This window comes from Parasteatoda tepidariorum, chromosome 2, assembly GCF_982258835.1.
Source record: "Parasteatoda tepidariorum strain Cologne lab strain chromosome 2, Ptep-v5.0, whole genome shotgun sequence".
In the NCBI taxonomy this organism is placed as follows: domain Eukaryota; kingdom Metazoa; phylum Arthropoda; class Arachnida; order Araneae; family Theridiidae; genus Parasteatoda; species Parasteatoda tepidariorum.
The window spans coordinates 67,020,878-67,038,559 of record NC_141756.1 but is presented as its reverse complement, the minus strand read 5'-3'; the positions used below and the strand labels follow the sequence as shown (position 1 = coordinate 67,038,559).

Here is a 17,682-nt window from a genome sequence, read left to right as displayed (position 1 = left end):
TTGAGGCATTTCGATTATTTTTTCATCCGATGGTAGGATTTTTTAGCATTTTGTCTCGTTAGGTAGCTCCTATCAACATACTATAGACAACATACTTCAACTATAATTTTACTTTAAATTAGGAGTTTCCAGACATTTTCATTAGAAGACTACACAGTTTTCTCCACTAGTCCAAGGTTCGAATCCCAGTCGGCAAAAGTATCATTCGAGAGAAGGGGCTTTTGAAATATGATAAAAACATCTCTTTTTTTCTGATTTTCAGAATAGGCATTTTTTGAGGCATTTCGATTATTTTTTCATCCGATGGTGGGATTTTTTTAGCATTTTGTCTCGTTAGGTAGGTTCTATCAACATACTATAGACAACATACTTCAACTATAATTTTACTTTAAATTAGGAGTTTCCAGACATTTTCATTAGAAGACTACACAGTTTTCTCCACTAGTCCAAGGTTCGAATCCCAGTCGGCAAAAGTATCATTCGAGAGAAGGGGCTTTTAAAATTTGATAAAAATATCTTCTTTTTTTTCTGATTTTCAGAATAGGCATTTTTTGAGGCATTTCGATTCTTTTTTAATCCGATGGTAGGATTTTTTTAGCATTTTGTCTCGTTAGATAGCTCCTATCAACATACTATAGACAACATACTTCAACTATAATTTTACTTTAAATTAGGAGTTTCTAGACATTTTCATTAGAAGACTACACAGTTTTCTCCACTAGTCCAAGGTTCGAATCCCAGTCGGCAAAAGTATCATTCGAGAGAAGGGGCTTTTGAAATATGATAAAAATATCTTTTTTTTCTGATTTTCAGAATAGGCATTTTTTGAGGCATTTCGATTATTTTTTCATCCGATGGTGGGATTTTTTTAGCATTTTGTCTCGTTAGGTAGGTTCTATCAACATACTATAGACAACATACTTCAACTATAATTTTACTTTAAATTAGGAGTTTCCAGACATTTTCATTAGAAGACTACACAGTTTTCTCCACTAGTCCAAGGTTCGAATCCCAGTCGGCAAAAGTATCATTCGAGAGAAGGGGCTTTTAAAATTTGATAAAAATATCTTCTTTTTTTTCTGATTTTCAGAATAGGCATTTTTTGAGGCATTTCGATTCTTTTTTCATCCGATGGTAGGATTTTTTTAGCATTTTGTCTCGTTAGGTAGCTCCTATCAACATACTATAGACAACATACTTCAACTATAATTTTACTTTAAATTAGGAGTTTCTAGACATTTTCATTAGAAGACTACACAGTTTTCTCCACTAGTCCAAGGTTCGAATCCCAGTCGGCAAAAGTATCATTCGAGAGAAGGGGCTTATGAAATATGATAAAAATATCTTTTTTTTCTGATTTTCAGAATAGGCATTTTTTGAGGCATTTCGATTATTTTTTCATCCGATGGTAGGATTTTTTAGCATTTTGTCTCGTTAGGTAGCTCCTATCAACATACTATAGACAACATACTTCAACTATAATTTTACTTTAAATTAGGAGTTTCCAGACATTTTCATTAGAAGACTACACAGTTTTCTCCACTAGTCCAAGGTTCGAATCCCAGTCGGCAAAAGTATCATTCGAGAGAAGGGGCTTTTGAAATATGATAAAAACATCTTTTTTTTTCTGATTTTCAGAATAGGCATTTTTTGAGGCATTTCGATTATTTTTTCATCCGATGGTGGGATTTTTTTAGCATTTTGTCTCGTTAGGTAGGTTCTATCAACATACTATAGACAACATACTTCAACTATAATTTTACTTTAAATTAGGAGTTTCCAGACATTTTCATTAGAAGACTACACAGTTTTCTCCACTAGTCCAAGGTTCGAATCCCAGTCGGCAAAAGTATCATTCGAGAGAAGGGGCTTTTAAAATTTGATAAAAATATCTTCTTTTTTTTCTGATTTTCAGAATAGGCATTTTTTGAGGCATTTCGATTCTTTTTTCATCCGATGGTAGGATTTTTTTAGCATTTTGTCTCGTTAGGTAGCTCCTATCAACATACTATAGACAACATACTTCAACTATAATTTTACTTTAAATTAGGAGTTTCTAGACATTTTCATTAGAAGACTACACAGTTTTCTCCACTAGTCCAAGGTTCGAATCCCAGTCGGCAAAAGTATCATTCGAGAGAAGGGGCTTTTGAAATATGATAAAAACATCTTTTTTTTTCTGATTTTCAGAATAGGCATTTTTTGAGGCATTTCGATTATTTTTTCATCCGATGGTGGGATTTTTTTAGCATTTTGTCTCGTTAGGTAGGTTCTATCAACATACTATAGACAACATACTTCAACTATAATTTTACTTTAAATTAGGAGTTTCCAGACATTTTCATTAGAAGACTACACAGTTTTCTCCACTAGTCCAAGGTTCGAATCCCAGTCGGCAAAAGTATCATTCGAGAGAAGGAGCTTTTAAAATTTGATAAAAATATCTTCTTTTTTTTCTGATTTTCAGAATAGGCATTTTTTGAGGCATTTCGATTATTTTTTCATCCGATGGTAGGATTTTTTTAGCATTTTGTCTCGTTAGGTAGCTCCTATCAACATACTATTGACAACATACTTCAACTATAATTTTACTTTAAATTAGGAGTTTCTAGACATTTTCATTAGAAGACTACACAGTTTTCTCCACTAGTCCAAGGTTCGAATCCCAGTCGGCAAAAGTATCATTCGAGAGAAGGGGCTTTTGAAATATGATAAAAATATATTTTTTTTCTGATTTTCAGAATAGGCATTTTTTGAGGCATTTCGATTATTTTTTCATCCGATGGTGGGATTTTTTTAGCATTTTGTCTCGTTAGGTAGGTTCTATCAACATACTATAGACAACATACTTCAACTATAATTTTACTTTAAATTAGGAGTTTCCAGACATTTTCATTAGAAGACTACACAGTTTTCTCCACTAGTCCAAGGTTCGAATCCCAGTCGGCAAAAGTATCATTCGAGAGAAGGGGCTTTTAAAATTTGATAAAAATATCTTCTTTTTTTTCTGATTTTCAGAATAGGCATTTTTTGAGGCATTTCGATTCTTTTTTCATCCGATGGTAGGATTTTTTTAGCATTTTGTCTCGTTAGGTAGCTCCTATCAACATACTATAGACAACATACTTCAACTATAATTTTACTTTAAATTAGGAGTTTCCAGACATTTTCATTAGAAGACTACACAGTTTTCTCCACTAGTCCAAGGTTCGAATCCCAGTCGGCAAAAGTATCATTCGAGAGAAGGGGCTTTTAAAATTTGATAAAAATATCTTCTTTTTTTTCTGATTTTCAGAATAGGCATTTTTTGAGGCATTTCGATTCTTTTTTCATCCGATGGTAGGATTTTTTTAGCATTTTGTCTCGTTAGGTAGCTCCTATCAACATACTATAGACAACATACTTCAACTATAATTTTACTTTAAATTAGGAGTTTCTAGACATTTTCATTAGAAGACTACACAGTTTTCTCCACTAGTCCAAGGTTCGAATCCCAGTCGGCAAAAGTATCATTCGAGAGAAGGGGCTTTTGAAATATGATAAAAATATCTTTTTTTTCTGATTTTCAGAATAGGCATTTTTTGAGGCATTTCGATTATTTTTTCATCCGATGGTAGGATTTTTTAGCATTTTGTCTCGTTAGGTAGCTCCTATCAACATACTATAGACAACATACTTCAACTATAATTTTACTTTAAATTAGGAGTTTCCAGACATTTTCATTAGAAGACTACACAGTTTTCTCCACTAGTCCAAGGTTCGAATCCCAGTCGGCAAAAGTATCATTCGAGAGAAGGGGCTTTTGAAATATGATAAAAACATCTCTTTTTTTCTGATTTTCAGAATAGGCATTTTTTGAGGCATTTCGATTATTTTTTCATCCGATGGTGGGATTTTTTTAGCATTTTGTCTCGTTAGGTAGGTTCTATCAACATACTATAGACAACATACTTCAACTATAATTTTACTTTAAATTAGGAGTTTCCAGACATTTTCATTAGAAGACTACACAGTTTTCTCCACTAGTCCAAGGTTCGAATCCCAGTCGGCAAAAGTATCATTCGAGAGAAGGGGCTTTTGAAATATGATAAAAATATCTTTTTTTTCTGATTTTCAGAATAGGCATTTTTTGAGGCATTTCGATTATTTTTTCATCCGATGGTAGGATTTTTTAGCATTTTGTCTCGTTAGGTAGCTCCTATCAACATACTATAGACAACATACTTCAACTATAATTTTACTTTAAATTAGGAGTTTCCAGACATTTTCATTAGAAGACTACACAGTTTTCTCCACTAGTCCAAGGTTCGAATCCCAGTCGGCAAAAGTATCATTCGAGAGAAGGGGCTTTTGAAATATGATAAAAATATCTTTTTTTTCTGATTTTCAGAATAGGCATTTTTTGAGGCATTTCGATTATTTTTTCATCCGATGGTAGGATTTTTTAGCATTTTGTCTCGTTAGGTAGCTCCTATCAACATACTATAGACAACATACTTCAACTATAATTTTACTTTAAATTAGGAGTTTCCAGACATTTTCATTAGAAGACTACACAGTTTTCTCCACTAGTCCAAGGTTCGAATCCCAGTCGGCAAAAGTATCATTCGAGAGAAGGGGCTTTTGAAATATGATAAAAACATCTTTTTTTTTCTGATTTTCAGAATAGGCATTTTTTGAGGCATTTCGATTATTTTTTCATCCGATGGTGGGATTTTTTTAGCATTTTGTCTCGTTAGGTAGGTTCTATCAACATACTATAGACAACATACTTCAACTATAATTTTACTTTAAATTAGGAGTTTCCAGACATTTTCATTAGAAGACTACACAGTTTTCTCCACTAGTCCAAGGTTCGAATCCCAGTCGGCAAAAGTATCATTCGAGAGAAGGGGCTTTTAAAATTTGATAAAAATATCTTCTTTTTTTTCTGATTTTCAGAATAGGCATTTTTTGAGGCATTTCGATTCTTTTTTCATCCGATGGTAGGATTTTTTTAGCATTTTGTCTCGTTAGGTAGCTCCTATCAACATACTATAGACAACATACTTCAACTATAATTTTACTTTAAATTAGGAGTTTCTAGACATTTTCATTAGAAGACTACACAGTTTTCTCCACTAGTCCAAGGTTCGAATCCCAGTCGGCAAAAGTATCATTCGAGAGAAGGGGCTTTTGAAATATGATAAAAACATCTTTTTTTTTCTGATTTTCAGAATAGGCATTTTTTGAGGCATTTCGATTATTTTTTCATCCGATGGTGGGATTTTTTTAGCATTTTGTCTCGTTAGGTAGGTTCTATCAACATACTATAGACAACATACTTCAACTATAATTTTACTTTAAATTAGGAGTTTCCAGACATTTTCATTAGAAGACTACACAGTTTTCTCCACTAGTCCAAGGTTCGAATCCCAGTCGGCAAAAGTATCATTCGAGAGAAGGAGCTTTTAAAATTTGATAAAAATATCTTCTTTTTTTTCTGATTTTCAGAATAGGCATTTTTTGAGGCATTTCGATTATTTTTTCATCCGATGGTAGGATTTTTTTAGCATTTTGTCTCGTTAGGTAGCTCCTATCAACATACTATTGACAACATACTTCAACTATAATTTTACTTTAAATTAGGAGTTTCTAGACATTTTCATTAGAAGACTACACAGTTTTCTCCACTAGTCCAAGGTTCGAATCCCAGTCGGCAAAAGTATCATTCGAGAGAAGGGGCTTTTGAAATATGATAAAAATATATTTTTTTTCTGATTTTCAGAATAGGCATTTTTTGAGGCATTTCGATTATTTTTTCATCCGATGGTGGGATTTTTTTAGCATTTTGTCTCGTTAGGTAGGTTCTATCAACATACTATAGACAACATACTTCAACTATAATTTTACTTTAAATTAGGAGTTTCCAGACATTTTCATTAGAAGACTACACAGTTTTCTCCACTAGTCCAAGGTTCGAATCCCAGTCGGCAAAAGTATCATTCGAGAGAAGGGGCTTTTAAAATTTGATAAAAATATCTTCTTTTTTTTCTGATTTTCAGAATAGGCATTTTTTGAGGCATTTCGATTCTTTTTTCATCCGATGGTAGGATTTTTTTAGCATTTTGTCTCGTTAGGTAGCTCCTATCAACATACTATAGACAACATACTTCAACTATAATTTTACTTTAAATTAGGAGTTTCCAGACATTTTCATTAGAAGACTACACAGTTTTCTCCACTAGTCCAAGGTTCGAATCCCAGTCGGCAAAAGTATCATTCGAGAGAAGGGGCTTTTAAAATTTGATAAAAATATCTTCTTTTTTTTCTGATTTTCAGAATAGGCATTTTTTGAGGCATTTCGATTCTTTTTTCATCCGATGGTAGGATTTTTTTAGCATTTTGTCTCGTTAGGTAGCTCCTATCAACATACTATAGACAACATACTTCAACTATAATTTTACTTTAAATTAGGAGTTTCTAGACATTTTCATTAGAAGACTACACAGTTTTCTCCACTAGTCCAAGGTTCGAATCCCAGTCGGCAAAAGTATCATTCGAGAGAAGGGGCTTTTGAAATATGATAAAAATATCTTTTTTTTCTGATTTTCAGAATAGGCATTTTTTGAGGCATTTCGATTATTTTTTCATCCGATGGTAGGATTTTTTAGCATTTTGTCTCGTTAGGTAGCTCCTATCAACATACTATAGACAACATACTTCAACTATAATTTTACTTTAAATTAGGAGTTTCCAGACATTTTCATTAGAAGACTACACAGTTTTCTCCACTAGTCCAAGGTTCGAATCCCAGTCGGCAAAAGTATCATTCGAGAGAAGGGGCTTTTGAAATATGATAAAAACATCTCTTTTTTTCTGATTTTCAGAATAGGCATTTTTTGAGGCATTTCGATTATTTTTTCATCCGATGGTGGGATTTTTTTAGCATTTTGTCTCGTTAGGTAGGTTCTATCAACATACTATAGACAACATACTTCAACTATAATTTTACTTTAAATTAGGAGTTTCCAGACATTTTCATTAGAAGACTACACAGTTTTCTCCACTAGTCCAAGGTTCGAATCCCAGTCGGCAAAAGTATCATTCGAGAGAAGGGGCTTTTAAAATTTGATAAAAATATCTTCTTTTTTTTCTGATTTTCAGAATAGGCATTTTTTGAGGCATTTCGATTCTTTTTTAATCCGATGGTAGGATTTTTTTAGCATTTTGTCTCGTTAGATAGCTCCTATCAACATACTATAGACAACATACTTCAACTATAATTTTACTTTAAATTAGGAGTTTCTAGACATTTTCATTAGAAGACTACACAGTTTTCTCCACTAGTCCAAGGTTCGAATCCCAGTCGGCAAAAGTATCATTCGAGAGAAGGGGCTTTTGAAATATGATAAAAATATCTTTTTTTTCTGATTTTCAGAATAGGCATTTTTTGAGGCATTTCGATTATTTTTTCATCCGATGGTGGGATTTTTTTAGCATTTTGTCTCGTTAGGTAGGTTCTATCAACATACTATAGACAACATACTTCAACTATAATTTTACTTTAAATTAGGAGTTTCCAGACATTTTCATTAGAAGACTACACAGTTTTCTCCACTAGTCCAAGGTTCGAATCCCAGTCGGCAAAAGTATCATTCGAGAGAAGGGGCTTTTAAAATTTGATAAAAATATCTTCTTTTTTTTCTGATTTTCAGAATAGGCATTTTTTGAGGCATTTCGATTCTTTTTTCATCCGATGGTAGGATTTTTTTAGCATTTTGTCTCGTTAGGTAGCTCCTATCAACATACTATAGACAACATACTTCAACTATAATTTTACTTTAAATTAGGAGTTTCTAGACATTTTCATTAGAAGACTACACAGTTTTCTCCACTAGTCCAAGGTTCGAATCCCAGTCGGCAAAAGTATCATTCGAGAGAAGGGGCTTTTGAAATATGATAAAAATATCTTTTTTTTCTGATTTTCAGAATAGGCATTTTTTGAGGCATTTCGATTATTTTTTCATCCGATGGTAGGATTTTTTAGCATTTTGTCTCGTTAGGTAGCTCCTATCAACATACTATAGACAACATACTTCAACTATAATTTTACTTTAAATTAGGAGTTTCCAGACATTTTCATTAGAAGACTACACAGTTTTCTCCACTAGTCCAAGGTTCGAATCCCAGTCGGCAAAAGTATCATTCGAGAGAAGGGGCTTTTGAAATATGATAAAAACATCTTTTTTTTTCTGATTTTCAGAATAGGCATTTTTTGAGGCATTTCGATTATTTTTTCATCCGATGGTGGGATTTTTTTAGCATTTTGTCTCGTTAGGTAGGTTCTATCAACATACTATAGACAACATACTTCAACTATAATTTTACTTTAAATTAGGAGTTTCCAGACATTTTCATTAGAAGACTACACAGTTTTCTCCACTAGTCCAAGGTTCGAATCCCAGTCGGCAAAAGTATCATTCGAGAGAAGGGGCTTTTAAAATTTGATAAAAATATCTTCTTTTTTTTCTGATTTTCAGAATAGGCATTTTTTGAGGCATTTCGATTCTTTTTTCATCCGATGGTAGGATTTTTTTAGCATTTTGTCTCGTTAGGTAGCTCCTATCAACATACTATAGACAACATACTTCAACTATAATTTTACTTTAAATTAGGAGTTTCTAGACATTTTCATTAGAAGACTACACAGTTTTCTCCACTAGTCCAAGGTTCGAATCCCAGTCGGCAAAAGTATCATTCGAGAGAAGGGGCTTTTGAAATATGATAAAAACATCTTTTTTTTTCTGATTTTCAGAATAGGCATTTTTTGAGGCATTTCGATTATTTTTTCATCCGATGGTGGGATTTTTTTAGCATTTTGTCTCGTTAGGTAGGTTCTATCAACATACTATAGACAACATACTTCAACTATAATTTTACTTTAAATTAGGAGTTTCCAGACATTTTCATTAGAAGACTACACAGTTTTCTCCACTAGTCCAAGGTTCGAATCCCAGTCGGCAAAAGTATCATTCGAGAGAAGGAGCTTTTAAAATTTGATAAAAATATCTTCTTTTTTTTCTGATTTTCAGAATAGGCATTTTTTGAGGCATTTCGATTCTTTTTTCATCCGATGGTAGGATTTTTTTAGCATTTTGTCTCGTTAGGTAGCTCCTATCAACATACTATTGACAACATACTTCAACTATAATTTTACTTTAAATTAGGAGTTTCTAGACATTTTCATTAGAAGACTACACAGTTTTCTCCACTAGTCCAAGGTTCGAATCCCAGTCGGCAAAAGTATCATTCGAGAGAAGGGGCTTTTGAAATATGATAAAAATATCTTTTTTTTCTGATTTTCAGAATAGGCATTTTTTGAGGCATTTCGATTATTTTTTCATCCGATGGTGGGATTTTTTTAGCATTTTGTCTCGTTAGGTAGGTTCTATCAACATACTATAGACAACATACTTCAACTATAATTTTACTTTAAATTAGGAGTTTCCAGACATTTTCATTAGAAGACTACACAGTTTTCTCCACTAGTCCAAGGTTCGAATCCCAGTCGGCAAAAGTATCATTCGAGAGAAGGGGCTTTTAAAATTTGATAAAAATATCTTCTTTTTTTTCTGATTTTCAGAATAGGCATTTTTTGAGGCATTTCGATTCTTTTTTCATCCGATGGTAGGATTTTTTTAGCATTTTGTCTCGTTAGGTAGCTCCTATCAACATACTATAGACAACATACTTCAACTATAATTTTACTTTAAATTAGGAGTTTCTAGACATTTTCATTAGAAGACTACACAGTTTTCTCCACTAGTCCAAGGTTCGAATCCCAGTCGGCAAAAGTATCATTCGAGAGAAGGGGCTTTTGAAATATGATAAAAATATCTTTTTTTTCTGATTTTCAGAATAGGCATTTTTTGAGGCATTTCGATTATTTTTTCATCCGATGGTAGGATTTTTTAGCATTTTGTCTCGTTAGGTAGCTCCTATCAACATACTATAGACAACATACTTCAACTATAATTTTACTTTAAATTAGGAGTTTCCAGACATTTTCATTAGAAGACTACACAGTTTTCTCCACTAGTCCAAGGTTCGAATCCCAGTCGGCAAAAGTATCATTCGAGAGAAGGGGCTTTTGAAATATGATAAAAACATCTTTTTTTTTCTGATTTTCAGAATAGGCATTTTTTGAGGCATTTCGATTATTTTTTCATCCGATGGTGGGATTTTTTTAGCATTTTGTCTCGTTAGGTAGGTTCTATCAACATACTATAGACAACATACTTCAACTATAATTTTACTTTAAATTAGGAGTTTCCAGACATTTTCATTAGAAGACTACACAGTTTTCTCCACTAGTCCAAGGTTCGAATCCCAGTCGGCAAAAGTATCATTCGAGAGAAGGGGCTTTTAAAATTTGATAAAAATATCTTCTTTTTTTTCTGATTTTCAGAATAGGCATTTTTTGAGGCATTTCGATTCTTTTTTCATCCGATGGTAGGATTTTTTTAGCATTTTGTCTCGTTAGGTAGCTCCTATCAACATACTATAGACAACATACTTCAACTATAATTTTACTTTAAATTAGGAGTTTCTAGACATTTTCATTAGAAGACTACACAGTTTTCTCCACTAGTCCAAGGTTCGAATCCCAGTCGGCAAAAGTATCATTCGAGAGAAGGGGCTTTTGAAATATGATAAAAATATCTTTTTTTTCTGATTTTCAGAATAGGCATTTTTTGAGGCATTTCGATTATTTTTTCATCCGATGGTAGGATTTTTTAGCATTTTGTCTCGTTAGGTAGCTCCTATCAACATACTATAGACAACATACTTCAACTATAATTTTACTTTAAATTAGGAGTTTCCAGACATTTTCATTAGAAGACTACACAGTTTTCTCCACTAGTCCAAGGTTCGAATCCCAGTCGGCAAAAGTATCATTCAAGAGAAGGGGCTTTTAAAATTTGATAAAAATATCTTCTTTTTTTTCTGATTTTCAGAATAGGCATTTTTTGAGGCATTTCGATTATTTTTTCATCCGATGGTAGTATTTTTTAGCATTTTGTCTCGTTAGGTAGCTCCTATCAACATACTATAGACAACATACTTCAACTATAATTTTACTTTAAATTAGGAGTTTCCAGACATTTTCATTAGAAGACTACACAGTTTTCTCCACTAGTCCAAGGTTCGAATCCCAGTCGGCAAAAGTATCATTCGAGAGAAGGGGCTTTTGAAATATAACAAAAACATCTTTTTTTTCTGATTTTCAGAATAGGCATTTTTTGAGGCATTTCGATTATTTTTTCATCCGATGGTGGGATTTTTTTAGCATTTTGTCTCGTTAGGTAGGTTCTATCAACATACTATAGACAACATACTTCAACTATAATTTTACTTTAAATTAGGAGTTTCCAGACATTTTCATTAGAAGACTACACAGTTTTCTCCACTAGTCCAAGGTTCGAATCCCAGTCGGCAAAAGTATCATTCGAGAGAAGGGGCTTTTAAAATTTGATAAAAATATCTTCTTTTTTTTCTGATTTTCAGAATAGGCATTTTTTGAGGCATTTCGATTCTTTTTTCATCCGATGGTAGGATTTTTTTAGCATTTTGTCTCGTTAGGTAGCTCCTATCAACATACTATAGACAACATACTTCAACTATAATTTTACTTTAAATTAGGAGTTTCTAGACATTTTCATAAGAAGACTACACAGTTTTCTCCACTAGTCCAAGGTTCGAATCCCAGTCGGCAAAAGTATCATTCGAGAGAAGGGGCTTTTGAAATATGATAAAAACATCTTTTTTTTTCTGATTTTCAGAATAGGCATTTTTTGAGGCATTTCGATTATTTTTTCATCCGATGGTGGGATTTTTTTAGCATTTTGTCTCGTTAGGTAGGTCCTATCAACATACTATAGACAACATACTTCAACTATAATTTTACTTTAAATTAGGAGTTTCCAGACATTTTCATTAGAAGACTACACAGTTTTCTCCACTAGTCCAAGGTTCGAATCCCAGTCGGCAAAAGTATCATTCGAGAGAAGGGGCTTTTAAAATTTGATAAAAATATCTTCTTTTTTTTCTGATTTTCAGAATAGGCATTTTTTGAGGCATTTCGATTCTTTTTTCATCCGATGGTAGGATTTTTTTAGCATTTTGTCTCGTTAGGTAGCTCCTATCAACATACTATAGACAACATACTTCAACTATAATTTTACTTTAAATTAGGAGTTTCTAGACATTTTCATTAGAAGACTACACAGTTTTCTCCACTAGTCCAAGGTTCGAATCCCAGTTGGCAAAAGTATCATTCGAGAGAAGGGGCTTTTGAAATATGATAAAAATATCTTTTTTTTCTGATTTTCAGAATAGGCATTTTTTGAGGCATTTCGATTATTTTTTCATCCGATGGTAGGATTTTTTAGCATTTTGTCTCGTTAGGTAGCTCCTATCAACATACTATAGACAACATACTTCAACTATAATTTTACTTTAAATTAGGAGTTTCCAGACATTTTCATTAGAAGACTACACAGTTTTCTCCACTAGTTCAAGGTTCGAATCCCAGTCGGCAAAAGTATCATTCAAGAGAAGGGGCTTTTAAAATTTGATAAAAATATCTTCTTTTTTTTCTGATTTTCAGAATAGGCATTTTTTGAGGCATTTCGATTATTTTTTCATCCGATGGTAGGATTTTTTAGCATTTTGTCTCGTTAGGTAGCTCCTATCAACATACTATAGACAACATACTTCAACTATAATTTTACTTTAAATTAGGAGTTTCCAGACATTTTCATTAGAAGACTACACAGTTTTCTCCACTAGTCCAAGGTTCGAATCCCAGTCGGCAAAAGTATCATTCGAGAGAAGGGGCTTTTAAAATTTGATAAAAATATCTTCTTTTTTTTCTGATTTTCAGAATAGGCATTTTTTGAGGCATTTCGATTCTTTTTTCATCCGATGGTAGGATTTTTTTAGCATTTTGTCTCGTTAGGTAGCTCCTATCAACATACTATAGACAACATACTTCAACTATAATTTTACTTTAAATTAGGAGTTTCTAGACATTTTCATAAGAAGACTACACAGTTTTCTCCACTAGTCCAAGGTTCGAATCCCAGTTGGCAAAAGTATCATTCGAGAGAAGGGGCTTTTGAAATATGATAAAAATATCTTTTTTTTCTGATTTTCAGAATAGGCATTTTTTGAGGCATTTCGATTATTTTTTCATCCGATGGTAGGATTTTTTTAGCATTTTGTCTTGTTAGGTAGGTCATCTCAACATACTATAGTTATAAAATTCGCGAATTTTTTTTTTCATAATTCGTCAGAAAGTGAATAAATTGCAAATTTTTAACCATGTCTTAATTATGGAATTTGATTAGATTGTTCTTCTGACTATTGGTTGAATTTTAATGATTGAAGTTTTAAAATACAATAAAAATAAATTATATCAGATCAGATACCTGGTATACCAGGGTTGATGCATGCATGGATAGGATAGGTAATAATGTATGGAATTTCATTATGTAGGTAGTAGTTCAGAAATCTGCGGTTTAAATGGCCTACACAGTAAAAATTTCTTTACCCTGACTGCTGCATTCATAAAATGAATTTTTACATTTGGCGATGGAAATGGGCAACAGGTGGCGCAGAGCAGAACTCGTTACCTATGGCAACACTTCTCTTCCTTTCACCATTAGCGTGTGGAGAGTCATAGGAGAAGGAGGTGCGTTAGTTTCTGTCTTGATTTTCAAATAGATTAGAAACTTTTAAGTAAGGAAACTACTATATGGAAATGAAACCTGAATATAGTTCTAAGCGAAAGCGTCGTGGTAATTTTGAAAAATGGTTTTGACACTTAAATACGAAAAATATTAAGAAACAAGAAATTATCGTAGCACATTCTTATGCAACTGAGAAGAGGAAGAAAGGGAAGGGGGGGAGGGTCAAGACATGGAAACGATCTCCCTACAGATGGCGTATTTGAGCGTTGCGATCACGAATAATATTTAATTACAGTGATTTTACTGTGAATATAACTGTAAAAAGTATAGTTTGTCAGATTTTTTGTACCATAAAATTTTACGGTAAAAATGGATTTTACAATAAAAAGTACCGGCATTCTGATTGCTGTTTCTTTTTACCATAGTGGAATTTTTTACAGTGAGTCAGAATTCCATAACTGAGAACTCATTTCAAGTTTAGATACTAATTAAACCTTTTATAATTTAAATATTACAAATATGCTCCGGAACTTACAAAATCTCTTCTACTTAATATAATAAAGGTTAATTAAAATTTATTTTATTTATTTATTTTTTAATTTATTGAGAAATTTTCTCTCAAACTGGGGATATTTCACTATAGTTGTGACGCTTTATTAAGCCTTTTGCTTGATTTGAACTTTTTTAATTTCTACTTAGAACAGAGTTCCACTGGAATAAAACTAGGTTGAAATAATGAAAAGAGTAAACACTTTAATGTAAGAAGCGAATATTTGAAATAAAAACTATTTTATGCAAATCTTTAGGAGCTGAAATAAATTCAAATTTTTAAATTTACTATTTGCAAAATGGCAGCAGAACCTCGTTCGGACATACAAGCATCGTCTCGGCAAAAAATGTCAATATGTTTCCGGATTAGTAGTAGTAATCCTCGTTATTCATTCCAGAAATTCTGGTTTCAGTTCTTATTAACTCACATTTAGTAACAATGCAAAACCAAAAAGTAAATTTAACCAAATAAATGATTTTATGCCATGCTGTAAAGTATCATAACAAAATAACTAAATTTTTACACCTATTATAGAACAATATGAAATTGTCAATTATACCACATTCATAGTCAAAGTGCTTTGGTAAAAATTCCCGTGCTTTTGGTGTTCACATAGAGCCAGAGACACGGTAAATTAAACCATATTCTGGTAGTTTTTATCCTACTTAATTTATTGTGCAGCAATAACACTATTTAACTTATAAAAGAAAAAAATATTTAACAGACTTAGCACAGCATTGATCTACGCAGGCTGTTCCGTTATCAATATACATAATGTATAGCTTTAGAATCTTCCTTTTTCAGTTCTCACATTAGGAGTCATGAATTGATATTTAAGCGAAAACAAAATCTCTAATGAGAAAGGCTGAATGAGTTCTAACCCGGTTCGATTGATTAATGAAATTTGGAGATGCTTTTAATAATTACCTTCTAACTGATCTCGGATTTTCTTTCGTAATCAAAGAGGTCTTTCCCCCCCCCCTGCCTTTTTTAACAATGTTTGGCTAGATTTTAATATTAATCTGCGACCCTCAAAATGTCTATTCCTTTCACTAAATTTTTGAAACGATTCTATAAAGAATGGTCATTGGGTAAAATGGTACGAAATTGTCTATAAGTTCTTAAACTGATTCATCCCTCAGGTAATCTTTCATCAAAGATAGTTATTTTGACTTACGAAATGTAGTTTTAAAAAATTATCTACAGACCACACAGATCGTTAATTTTTTTTATTTCCTATAAAATGACTGCGAAATTTTAAGATATAGCCTCAAATCAAATTATCCAGCTCAATGGGTATCCATTTATTAACATATTCTTTTTCTTACACAATCCGCCATACTTTTATAAGTTGCGATTTATACCGAAAGTTATCATTATTTAAAAGCATTCATCGCCTAGATAATAGAGCGTTATTTGATAACAAAGGAGAGCAAAATCAGGTTAACTAAGACCATGGTAGAAAGTAGCCCCAGTTATTCAAGGGGTGGGATATTGGGGTGGGTCCTGAGACCGGATTTATTTTCGTGGTCAGATTGATCCACAAAAAAATAATACGCAGAATGAAAAGAAATGTAAATCATTTTGGTAATTTAGTAATTAAATTCTAAGAGTTTTCAGTTTAAATGTAGAATATTATTTGAAATTTCAGTTTTAACATGCAATAAAGTTTAGTTTTTTAGTTTCTCTTTAAATGAACTCTTTAATTAATATTGATAATTGTGTCAGTATTGATAATTATATCAATGTTGGCAATAAATTTATATTATAATAATGAATTATGATTAAATTTTTGTGTACATTATATGCATAAGTAAAACAAAATAAATAAATGAAAAAATATAAGCAGATTTGAATATAAACGTATTATATATATATATATATATATATATATATATATATATATATATATATATATATATATATATATATATATATATATATATATATATATATATATATATATATATATATATATATATATATATATATATATATATATATATATATATATATATATATATATATATATATATATATATATATATATATATATATATATATATATATATATATATATATATATATATATATATATATATATATATATATATATATATATATATATATATATATATATATATATATATATATATATATATATATATATATGTCCCACAGTGGACTGATCGTTACGACATGGTTCCCAGCAGATCACCGAAGTCAAGCATCACTGGCTACGGTCAGTGTGTGGGTGGATGACCACTTGGATCGCTCTGCGTAGAGACCGAGGGTGGGCTGTATTGGTCCTCGTTTAACTGTTCCACCGTAAAGTGCTCGATTTCGCGTGCAGGTCGTTGGGTGCCATCCCCTCTACAGAGGATCAAAATTGCGATGGCATGTCTTCGAATCATCCTCAGGGATGTTTTTTCTCAGACAGTTGCCAATAGCCCATTGTACAGCTCTAGTGTGACGTAAATGAACAACAACAACAATACATATAGATATGGTGGAGATCGATGATTGCAGTAAAAACATGTAATATTGTATATTAAAATAATAGGCTAAGAATGTTTTCAATAATTTTTAACCATTAAAGTTTTAAAAAATCATTTATTTCTATCCCATTTTCAAATCAAAAACTAAACAATAACTGTAGCAAGTTTGTTTTTAACTTATCAAATAACAAATATCAAATAAACTATGTTATTTTTTGTCTGATATTAATTAATTATTATGCACATAGACAGCTCTTTATTAATACATAATCAAGCACTTTAAAATTATTAAATGCAACATACGTTTTTGAGTGGCAAACTGAAACAGCAAATGTGATCAAAGTAAAAACAAAGTAGACTTTCGCAGGTAACATATCCTCTTTATATGCTTCAAAAAGACAGCTGTTTTTAATTTGCACTACATAAGGAACAGAGACTAAAAAACGAATGTACAAAAAATAAACTCAGAAGTCCACGTGGCTCTGTCACCTTAGATTTATCAAGCATCTGTTTGGATTAGACTGAAATTGGATCTACTTATCAATTATTTTGATAAGAAAATCATTTTCACTTGAAAGTCGGTGATAAACTTAATGATTAGAAGAAAGACAAACTATTTTTCAAATGCATTACTGTTTATATGATAAACTGACGCATATAGGTAATAACTGGCTTACTAGAGGATATTTTTACCTTTTTTACAAGTAATGAATGTACTTTCTTGGTACTTTTGCTTGTACTTTTCCTACAAGTTAATAAAATTCAACGTTATTTATTTATTTTAATTAATGCAGGTATTATTTTATTTTTCCTTAGAAGTACTTGTTTTATTTACGTTGCACTATATCTGCACAATTGGTTATTGGCGATGATCTGGAAGACATCCCTGAGGATGATC

At 31.8% G+C, this 17,682-nt stretch overlaps 2 protein-coding genes across 4 annotated transcripts in view; one reads left to right on the top strand and one right to left on the bottom strand.

The window, feature by feature from the left end:
* The window catches only part of LOC107457445 (uncharacterized), an 82,604-nt gene that overhangs the window by 41,347 nt on the left and 23,575 nt on the right, over window positions 1-17,682 (top strand). The window lies entirely within an intron of this gene.
* LOC107457444 (uncharacterized) overlaps window positions 1-17,682 on the bottom strand; it is a 49,331-nt gene that overhangs the window by 9,775 nt on the left and 21,874 nt on the right. Inside the window, exon 1 of one of the 3 annotated variants that reach the window (XM_043046693.3) lies at window positions 17,088-17,295. The exons of the other annotated variants lie outside the window; for them this stretch is intronic. Within the exon in view, the coding sequence (XP_042902627.2) occupies window positions 17,088-17,158 (71 nt within the window). The 5' untranslated portion in view covers window positions 17,159-17,295. Of the gene's footprint in view, window positions 1-17,087; window positions 17,296-17,682 lie in introns of those variants that run through there. 3 annotated transcript variants of the gene reach the window in all.